This window comes from Arachis duranensis, chromosome 8 (genome assembly GCF_000817695.3).
Source record: "Arachis duranensis cultivar V14167 chromosome 8, aradu.V14167.gnm2.J7QH, whole genome shotgun sequence".
NCBI lineage: Eukaryota > Viridiplantae > Streptophyta > Magnoliopsida > Fabales > Fabaceae > Arachis > Arachis duranensis.
The window spans coordinates 10,126,274-10,136,353 of NC_029779.3; the positions used below are offsets into that span (position 1 = coordinate 10,126,274).

A 10,080-nucleotide genomic window follows, 5' to 3' on the forward strand; every position below is an offset into this window, starting at 1 on the left:
CAGTACCGCCGCCGTCCGTGCTGTCGGCGCCTCCGCGTCCTTTCTTGTAGCTCGGCGTCCTCCCTCTTTCTGTCCCCGTCCTCCCTGGCTTCTCTGTTCGAGGTTGGAGTAGCTCGCCGCTGTGTTTCCGGTCGCCGTTGTCTCGACGGTCGCCGTCGTATCGCCAGTCGCCGTCCGTGTCTCCGTCGAAGGTTAGTGGCACTGCTTTCACTTCTTCGGTTCTTCTTTTACTTTTATGCTCTGTTTGCTGATTTTGTGAATGGATTAATGGAAAATCAAATAATTGATTTTGTGTTGCTGCTCTTTTTTCAATTCCTGAAATTTTTGTTGAAATTTTCTTGCTGCTGCTGAAAATGGAAATCAAATCATTATTGAAATTTTTGTTTAGCTTTATTGATTTCAGGTTTAGTGTGATTAGGAATTACTTGTTGCTGTTTTGTAATGTTTGTTGCTGAATGCTAAGGTGGAAATCAAATCTAATGCTGTTTGTTGCTGAATGATAATTTTTGTTGCTGAATGCTGTTGGTAGTATTAATTTTGTGCTGCTATTAATTTTCTGGCTGTGGTGCTGCTTCTGTGGGTTCTGGGTTCTGGTGTGCTGTTCTGTGTTTTGTGGCTCTGCTGTGTTGATCATCTTTCTCAATTGTTAATGTTCTTTATCAGAGCTGAGAAGGAAAATGGCAATCTGAACCAGCAAAAGGATTTCCGCAGCGTCAGCACCTGATCACACTCGCAGGATCAAGAAAACTAACTCTTTTTTCTGCCCTCTGGTACCTCTTCATCTTTCCATCTATTTCTGCACTCATTCATTGTATAGTAAGTCAACTCTTTGGATTACTGGCATAATTGAATTGGAGATTCAAGACTCACAGTTGATTTCTTAATACTGAAAATTCACCCTTAGTTTTGATCTAATTGTTTTGTTTAGTAGGAACTAATAGAATCTCTTCATGGCTTTATCATTGTTGTTTATCAAGTTATACTAGTTTCTTGTAAGAGAATTAAAGCTAGCTAGTCTTGCCTTCTGTTTTGCACAAATAGGAATATGTAAATATGACCATTTTATCAAAACTATAGTCACAATTAGGATGTTTAATTTAATAGTATATGATGCAGATACGCCTATGGTAAGATATTTGAGTAGAAACTAAGTATTTGTATATTATAGCTTGCATATGTTGCGGAATAGGATAATAACAATTAAGAGTATTGAGTATTGATATACTTGTTATCTCTCTTTAAAATGTTACTTTCTGTATTTACTATTTTAATTTAGCTTTGCATTCTCTTAGGACTTATTGGAACAGCGATTATAGTGTTGTTTATTGGGTTTCTTTCAATATATCATGGTATTATCTGATATCTTCACACTTTGTACTATTTGAATTGGCATTTCTTTCAATAGTCACTCACAAGCTGCTTCTATATTCTAGGATGTTTATTTATTATTTTATTTTAAATTGGTTTTTTCGGTTGAACCACGGTTAGACCGGTTGGACCAGTGAACTATGGACCAACGAACCAATGATTAAAGCGGTTCGATGACTGGTCCGGTTCTCAGAACCTTGATTTTATTAGAGTAGTTTTGGTTTTGCCTCTTTGAGATGAAAATACAGTGTGTGATTAAACTAATTAAATTCAACACTATTATATCTCTTTTATGTTTGTGCTCTATTCTGCCCAAATAGAACCTTAATTTGCTTGTGTGTGATTAAACCTTGTTACTAAGAATGAACTAATTAGCATGTTGGAGCCTTAGTATGTTTCTGATTTGCTTGTCATTTGAGTGTAATTAAAAGACAAATGGAAGGAGGAAGGCCTTATAGTTTGCTTCTGTTTTGCTTGTCATTTAGGCTTGCTGATCCAGCTTCATTAAACACAATGTAATGTTCTTGGTTTATCTTTTGATCCTTTTTGGATCTTGGGCATACAGCATTTCAAATGCCTAACAATTTGTAATAAGTGCACTGTGTAAAAGGATTTGCTGCATCTTTATAGGCTATTTCCCTTGAAATTGCTTGCTTTCCTTTGATCAGTTGTTGTACTAAATTTGGACCTTAATAACATAATTCAGAATTGTCATTATATGAAGAAAATTGTCAGGTCTCATAGTTGTGGCCCGGAAATGATAAGATTTCATCGGTTTAGGGCTGGGTTAGGGCCTTTGCTTTGCTGGTAGCTTCTTGTTCTTTGATTTCTTGGTTCCTCTACTTTTTAGTTCAGATAGGGATTATGTTTTAGTGCTGAATAATTATGTAGCACCCCAGATTAGTAAATTCTGTCACTTTAGGTTTTAGAGTGCAAGGGTTCTTATCAACATACCCAACTCCCAAGCGAACAGTTGTTGCTCAACTCCATGTTTCACTATGAAGGGAATGAGTTTTCTTATGCCCCCATCAAATGATTGCTAGCTAGGTTTGTGTGTTATTTTTCAGTGTCTTTCATAGGTTTTTTACCTTTGGGCAAAAAAAGATTGTACTTCAAGAAAAAGATGACATAAAACCAATGCCTAGAAGATTCATGTATTGTCAATTGTAACATTATTTCTTGATCTCCTGTGACATTTAAATCAAGAAAACAAGGGTTTTTTTTTGTTAATTATGATTTAGGACATTAAACCAATGATCAATTATAATTTGATAAGAGAACATTTTTTAACTCAAACGATAACACAAATTATTTCCTTAAAAGGAAGGTTAGGGTTATCTTTGTTGAGTTTCTTATTGTGACTTTTGAGTTTTGAAAAGTTACCCACCTTGTTTATATATTTCTAAAGTTATTCTCTAGAATGTAGTTGAGTTATTATGGTTAATCATAACACACGAACACTATTACTTCTATAAGCAAATATCATGATGTTGCTCTTTTTATTGCTTATTTGGCTATTGCTGGAAGTTTTTTTTTTTTTTTTTTTTTTTTGGTAAAATGCTAGAAGTGTTTTCTCTTACCTTTTTGTTTTTTTTTCTAATCTCTCTTTATTTAATTTGCTGACCCCATTTAGTGGGACAAGACTTTGTTGTTGTTGTTGTTGTTCTCTTTATTTAATTTGCTTCAACAAAATCATCTCCAGAATCAATTGGTATAGGTAATCATTTATATTTTGTAATTTACACTTTATAGAAATTCCAGTTGCACTTATCCATGATCATATCACAAATTATCAATATAAAATGAAAGGTGGAGGATTCGAACCTTCCCCACTAAAACCTGGGATTGCAAGTATTAGTCCAATTTGGCGCTCATATTTTGCCAATTTTCCGTTCATATAATCGTCATGGTTAATTATTGGGACGACTGAACGTTTGAACAATAATTTTGCCCCTTATAAAGATGAATATACATATTCGAAGTATAACAAATACATTCTAAATTAACATTGAATGCTTGATCCATTAAAATTCAACTATATTAGTTGTATATTAAAAATGAGTTAAACATATACAGAATATTTGACGACTGATTTTTTATTTGCACATAATTTTTTATTAACATTACAAGAATAATCTCTCTCTCCAAAAAGAAAGTTAATTATTTGGATTTAATAATAATATTTCTCTCCAAAACAAAGTTAAGATTCAACTCATAAATCCAAATTTAATAATTTTTTTTATTTATATTTTTTGGACAAAAGAGTTGAATTTTCAATTTTATATATTTATTTATTGTGGTCATTATATATTTATTTATTTTTAAATAAAGAGACTGAAATAATTACCAAAACAAAAATAGAGAGACTGAAATAATATTGGCCTCTCGTGTATTTTGTTTTTTTGGTCATAACTCTTGTTCTTTCTTTTTGTTTTTCAGAGGGGCTAGTGGCCCATTTTACTTGGGCTAATTCGTAGAAAGTTGGGTTTCGCAGACGAAACGGTGCGTTTATACGCGTGACAAAGTAGCGGGAAAAGAGCTCTACATATAGCAGCTAAACAAGCAGAGTGCAGTGGAGTGGAGTGCCAACTGCGAAGAGAACACTGAAAGAGAAAAAAAAAAAAATGGCGCCAATCATGCAATCCTCTCAGCCTTGGGTCGAAAAATAGTACTAACTTCTTCTTCTTCTTCTTCTTCTTCTTCTTCTTTTCCACAATTTGTGGGAGAAAAAGAAAATTGGACTTTGATCTGTTTAAACTCACAATTTGTTTTGTATCAGCCGACCAAAACAAGTGAAAGACGTAGCTCACCAAGACGAAGTTGTTCGTGTCCTCACCAACACTCTTGAAACTGGAAGCGTAATCCTTTTCTTCCTCTTCTTTTTATTTGCCCATTTTTTTCTACGTAGTCAAACCCTTGGTAATTCCATTTATTGGTTATGATTATTTTTTTTTTCATTTTTGCATTGCAGTGCCCCCACATGCTCTTCTATGGACCCCCCGGCACCGGAAAAACAACCACTGCTCTTGCAATAGCTCACCAGCTTTTCGGGTATGCCCTTATCTCACTCTAATTCCAGCTCTTCTTATTTGTACTTGCTGTTTTGTTACTTAGGGTTTTATGTTCTGAGAAGAGGGAACTTTTATTGTTGAAAATATTTCGGTCTTGTTTGTTCTGTCAATTGGTATGTTTAAAGGTAGTATCTTTAATGTGTGACAAGTGACAACTATGTTGTGTAATGTATTGCTTGTTTTCCACAGGCCTGAGCTTTACAAGTCTAGGGTGCTGGAGCTCAATGCAAGTGATGACCGTGGGATTAATGTTGTTCGCACCAAGATAAAGGATTTTGCAGCCGTCGCCGTTGGTACTAATCAGCGCAAGGGGTATGCTATACCTGATTTTGTTCTTTAGATTTGAGGCTGTCTTGTTCTTACAATGGTAAATTTTGTCGGTTTGGTGTGTATGCCTTCCTCACTGTTCCTTGGTGTTTCGATATTTCAGTGGTTATCCTTGTCCACCATATAAGATTATTGTCTTGGATGAGGCAGATTCAATGACTGAAGATGCTCAGGCATGTTTGAATATGTACATTTTTATTTTTTTATTTTCTAACTTTAATTGTCACATAAGTGTCTGTGGTTACTGGTTTCACTTTTCACATCACCTATAATTTGCTGCACAGAATGCCCTGAGACGAACGATGGAAACTTACTCTAAAGTTACTCGGTTCTTTTTCATATGCAACTACATCAGCAGGTATATTATCTTCCATGTTACCATTTTCTGATTAATCTTGTTGGTTTTTTATATGTAACATCATCAAGGAACCAAGGAGACTTAATGTGGCCATGATTAATATATAATTTAACATAACTGCTATTGTTTAAATCAACTTTTTTCCCCATTTCATTCAAATGATACAAGGATCTTTTTTCTTGTTGGTATGCACCGTTTAGATAATGTATCTTTCATAAAAACTAAGATATTTCTTCTTTGTAATTTGTGTCTTGATCTAGAATGCGTGACCCATTGATTGTGTATAATAAAAAACTGTAAATTTTTTGTAGGATCATAGAACCACTGGCTTCAAGGTGTGCAAAATTCAGGTTCAAGCCATTGTCAGAAGAGATCATGAGCAACCGAATACTGTACATTTGCAATGAAGAAGGACTCAATCTTGATGCTAAGGTGGGGAACCTAAGTAGTCTCATTGTGATAGATTTCGTAGAGTTTATGTTGAAATTTATTGAAGTACTTTATGTGCATTTGCTTCCATAGGCTCTTTCAACCTTGAGTTCTATCTCTCAAGGAGATCTTCGTCGGGCTATCACATACTTGCAGGTGAGAGATGTTCCCCTATTATTATAGCTTGTGTTTACTCTTTAGTCATGTAAGTTTTTCTCTTCCCATTTTCTTCAATCAATTAAAACATTTTTCACTTATTTTAATTGTTTTCCATAATGTTTGTTTTTATTCTAATTTTTATTCATTATTTGTTTAATGGAACCAGTTTCTCAGAATAAGTTGTGTATGTATACATCCCTATATCTTAATTTGTTATGGTTCAATCTTGACACTACCACTGACTTGTAACCATCAAATTATTCATGAATTTAATAGATAACTATTATTAAATAAGATTATTATTTTTGGTAATTTACAATGAAAGACCATTTTAAACATGGGTATGTTTGTTTTTATATAATAATAACTTATAATCCTCAATAAGAGGATTTAGTGGTAAGATATAATAAGGAGAGTCCAAAAGACTGCAAGTACCAGGCTGATAATAGAGGAGAGTTTTATGAGCATTTCTTTGCAGCCATGTTCATCTGTTGAACACTAATTTTCAAAGGAGTCTCCAATTGGTTCCTTGTAGGTTTCTCTTCCATTTTTTTCTTCCCCCTGCTTCAACAAATTTTGTTGAATAAAATGGAATTCTCTTATGCAATGTAGCTGTACAGAAATGTTGCTATGATAATTTGTTTCTCAGATCAAGGCTGTCTTGAAAGTAGATGTGTTGTTTGTTCTAAGATTTTACATTCTTTTTCCTGCTTTCTTGTGATGATCAATCTTTGAAACGTTAATGACCATGATTGAGTAAATAGCATCTATTTCTCAAATAACCTATTATTAATTTTGCAGTCAGCGGCTCGATTATTCGGATCTTCCATTTCTTCAGAGGACCTGATTTCAGTATCTGGGGTATGTTGTGGCAGAGGCCCTAATTTCATTTGGCTTGTTCTGTCTCTGTATACAAAGAAAATATAGATATTAATTTGAAGTTGTCTACATGTATTATTTCGTATAGTATATGGAAGCTTGATCATGCACCTTGATATTTAATATTGACATAATTATTTGCCGAAGGGCAAGGGATTTGATCCTTTTAGCAAATGATTTCCTTTCTCTTTTTATAGCATGGATAAAATGAATAGGATTATGACTTGATATTGATATCAAACATCTCTGAAATTGCAATTCATGCCATTTTTTTGAAACATAGGTTATCTACGTCTATTGCTTGAAGTGCCTTCCTGTATATATATATTTTGTTGTGTTTACTATTCTACAGGAGTAACTAATTTTCAAATTTCAACATGATGTTTGTGTTATTTCTAAAATTCCAATCTATCAGGTTGTTCCAGCAGAGGTAGTGGAGGCAATTCTGAAAGCATGCAAAAGTGGAAATTTTGATTCAGCCAACAAGGAAGTAAACAATTTCATTGCAGAGGGATATCCAGCCTCTCAGATACTAACTCAGGTCTTGTTTCTGCCAGTTTATTTTGACAACTCTTTTGTCAATAACTCTAATTACTGTTAACTATTCCAGTAAATCCTAACTCGACGAATCAATTTGATTCTCAGTTATTTGAGGCCATTCTTGAAGATGACATATCAGATGAACAGAAAGCAAGAATCGCCAAGAAGCTGGGAGAAGCAGATAAGGTTACTTACAAAATGACCTTTTGCTTTCAGAAATTATACACTAATACCACATAATATTTTTCTGTTACCTTTGTAAGAACTTCAAAATTTTACTCAAATGCATCATTGTTATTGTGTGATACTTACGATTCCTCACTAGTTGCTCGTGGAATTGCAGTGTCTGGTTGATGGTGCTGATGAATACTTGCAGCTTCTTGACACAGTCAGCACTACAATGCAAGCTTTTTGTAACATGCCGGAAGGATTTGCTTATGGGAGTTAGATATATGATAGATAGCTGGTTAAATCTAGAAGGGTCAATTAGAGGATCTATATTATGAAACTAAACTAGATTTGGACTCGGTTTTTTACTTGTTTTGAATAGTTCATTCCTAACATTTATTATATGTCCCTTGTGTACAAAATTAAGGCTACAGCTGGTGAAATTAATGATTGCAATGCAGTATCTTAAATCATACAAATGGTTTATTAAACAACTAGCATAGTAGGAAAAGAGATGAATAAGTGTACTACAAGTCTACAACACTTAAATTCTAATCAATTGAACGGACTCAACATAGTATTAGTGGGCACGCCTAAGATTATTGCATGGCAATATTATTAGTAGCCTGCTCTAGTGCTCATAACCAGCAATGAAGGTAATTGTGAATTGTGATGCTGCTATTTATTCCTGTTCTCCCCACTTTCAAACATTAATAGCGCCTGCAACTGTTAGCGTAGCTTAGCGACCCATTGTACTATTGCAGTAAATGATTAAACGTGGTCCAACTTTTCCATTAATACCACTTAATGTCTATTCTTGTTGACCAATTTGAATCGTGTCCCATGCAAATCAGTATAATGAACTATACCACCCTTTAAGGCTGCTAAGACGGAAATCATATAACCTTGAATTGAACCTTCAAATTAGTAATGAACTCTTTAATTAGCTTATAAGAGACAAAAACAATAACTAGAATTTGGAGAAAATTACGTTCTTTAAAGTAGGAAACGTCATTTTTCCATATATTTGAAATCATGATAAGAACCCACGTCCATGACCATGACAACCTTTACAATGTGTAGCAAAAAGTCTAAGAACATAAAGCTTACTCACATGGTAATGTTCTAACATAGCTGCCTTGTTAACATAAGGAAGTCAACAAACTCAAAATCAAAATGGACCCGCAACAAGTCCCACACTAATCCATGCCTTCAATCTCGCACAAACACAATAATCACACTCATGCCCCTCACTGGTAACTTAGTGTCCACCATATAAATATGCACCTCACACACTAAACAAAAACAAAATCCTAAGTTTCTTTTACTCTCTAGATAGAATGGGTGTGGAAGATGGTTCATTTAGAAAGCCAGGTGCAGTTCCATTCAAGTGGGAGATAAAACCTGGTGTACCAGTACACCACAACCATCATAACTACCATAACCACCACGACCACCAAGAACCACAGGTTCTGTCACCGGAACCGCCATCGCCAAAGCTCAGGCCACCTCCGGCAGGGTTATATCCATGTTCCCTGGCTGAGCCGCGGACCAGATCATTTCGGTCGAGTCCGAGAGTACGGTCCGAACGGTGGAGGTTCGACCGGCCGCTTATTACCCGACCGGAAACCGTGTCGGCGGGTTGCTTCTTCTCGCCATTGCTAAGGAGATTGTCGAGCAAGAAGGCGGGTTCGAAACGGTTTGCGAAACCCGATAAGGAATCTCAAAGTGTTTCGGAGCTCGAGACGCTTTCGCGGTGGTCGTTATCGTCGAGAAAGTCGTTATCGCCGTTTCGGGTTTCGACGTCGTCGTCTTCAGTTGCATCTTCGCCCCGACTCGTTGGCGATGCTGAATGGGCCGGGTTTGGGCTTTTCTGAGAATGATTTGGCCTTTTGATCGAGTGATAAGTTTATTAGTTCACTTAAGCAAGTGTTGGGAATTTAAATCCCGTCATCTTATATATGTAAAATCTATTAGCCAATGATAAATTTTTAAATGAACTTAGATCTGTAACGAATTAGTATTTAGTCTGTCAAACTAAAAAATAATGTGAATAACAAAAAATACATATGAAAAAAAAAGTAAAAAAGGAAAACGATGTGTCAATTTTTTAAGTATAAATGTATAATATTGGATAGAAGGAAAAAAATAGTAACTTGGAGAGTTTTCTTGTTTTTGCTTGTGTGAGTATTGAGTGTATCTTTTTCAAAGTACTATACTTATACTCTTCATAAGTGATAAATCAGCTCTTCTTGATAGATTGTAATATTTGTGTGTTGCTCTAATTATCCTATTTTTTTTTAAGTTAGGAATGATATTTGAATTTGTGATTTTTAAGTGAATATAAAAAAAATTATTATTTGAATTATAGTTAATGGACTGATTATTCCATTTTATTATTAAAAAAATATTTTTTTATAATAAACATATATCATTTTATAAGAATATTATATACACACAAAAAATTAACTATTAAATTAATTATTATATATTTATATATAAAATATATGTAGTGTTTAATTTATTTTTAATATATATTTTATACAAATAATAAATTTTTTTGTGTATATATAGTATAAATATTCTCTTTGAATAATAGAGATCACGTATCACAATTCATATCTTCCTTTCCGTCTAGTTAAAACATGAAATGTGTCAACTATTTTAATAATTTGTAGTAATCTTAATCTCCAAATAAATTTGGAATGAGCCTCATCTTTTTTAACGTATGTGGCGGAGTTGTTGGCAAAGGTAAGGTTGTGAAAGACTGGTGTGGTCACA

The 10,080-nt window shown here is 34.3% G+C and overlaps 2 protein-coding genes across 3 annotated transcripts; both read left to right on the plus strand.

Annotated features, from left to right (window-relative positions):
* The first annotated feature begins 6 nt into the window (after nt 1-6).
* Nucleotides 7-7,705, plus strand: LOC107460710 (replication factor C subunit 2). 2 transcript variants are annotated; one of them, XM_021128733.2, is made up of 14 exons: nt 7-191; nt 664-770; nt 3,808-4,036; nt 4,148-4,226; nt 4,340-4,419; nt 4,629-4,751; nt 4,870-4,939; nt 5,051-5,124; nt 5,436-5,556; nt 5,647-5,709; nt 6,514-6,573; nt 7,007-7,132; nt 7,237-7,317; nt 7,475-7,705. In XM_021128733.2, the coding sequence occupies exons 3-14, from the start codon at nt 3,993-3,995 to the stop codon at nt 7,577-7,579; spliced, it is 1,026 nt and encodes a 341-aa protein (XP_020984392.1). In that variant the 5' UTR covers nt 7-191; nt 664-770; nt 3,808-3,992; the 3' UTR covers nt 7,580-7,705. The 2 variants fall into 2 exon arrangements, with proteins under 2 accessions (XP_020984392.1, XP_020984393.1); XM_021128734.2 differs by having other exon boundaries at nt 3,863-4,036.
* Nucleotides 7,706-8,639: 934 nt separating this feature from the next.
* Nucleotides 8,640-9,176, plus strand: LOC107460673 (uncharacterized). The gene has a single exon (XM_016079058.1). The coding sequence runs from the start codon at nt 8,640-8,642 to the stop codon at nt 9,174-9,176; it is 537 nt and encodes a 178-aa protein (XP_015934544.1).
* The last annotated feature ends 904 nt before the right edge of the window (nt 9,177-10,080 follow it).

What these genes read in the sequence shown, in the direction of transcription:
- LOC107460673 (XM_016079058.1), top strand. Translation starts at nt 8,640, where the DNA reads ATGGGTGTGGAAGATGGTTCATTTAGAAAGCCAGGTGCAGTTCCATTC.
- LOC107460710 (XM_021128733.2), top strand. Translation starts at nt 3,993, where the DNA reads ATGGCGCCAATCATGCAATCCTCTCAGCCTTGGGTCGAAAAATA. An exon ending in ATAGCTCACCAGCTTTTCGG is followed by an intron (nt 4,420 to 4,628) that starts GTATGCCCTTAT and finishes TGTTTTCCACAG; the next exon opens with GCCTGAGCTTTACAAGTCTA. An exon ending in GACTCAATCTTGATGCTAAG is followed by an intron (nt 5,557 to 5,646) that starts GTGGGGAACCTA and finishes TTGCTTCCATAG; the next exon opens with GCTCTTTCAACCTTGAGTTC.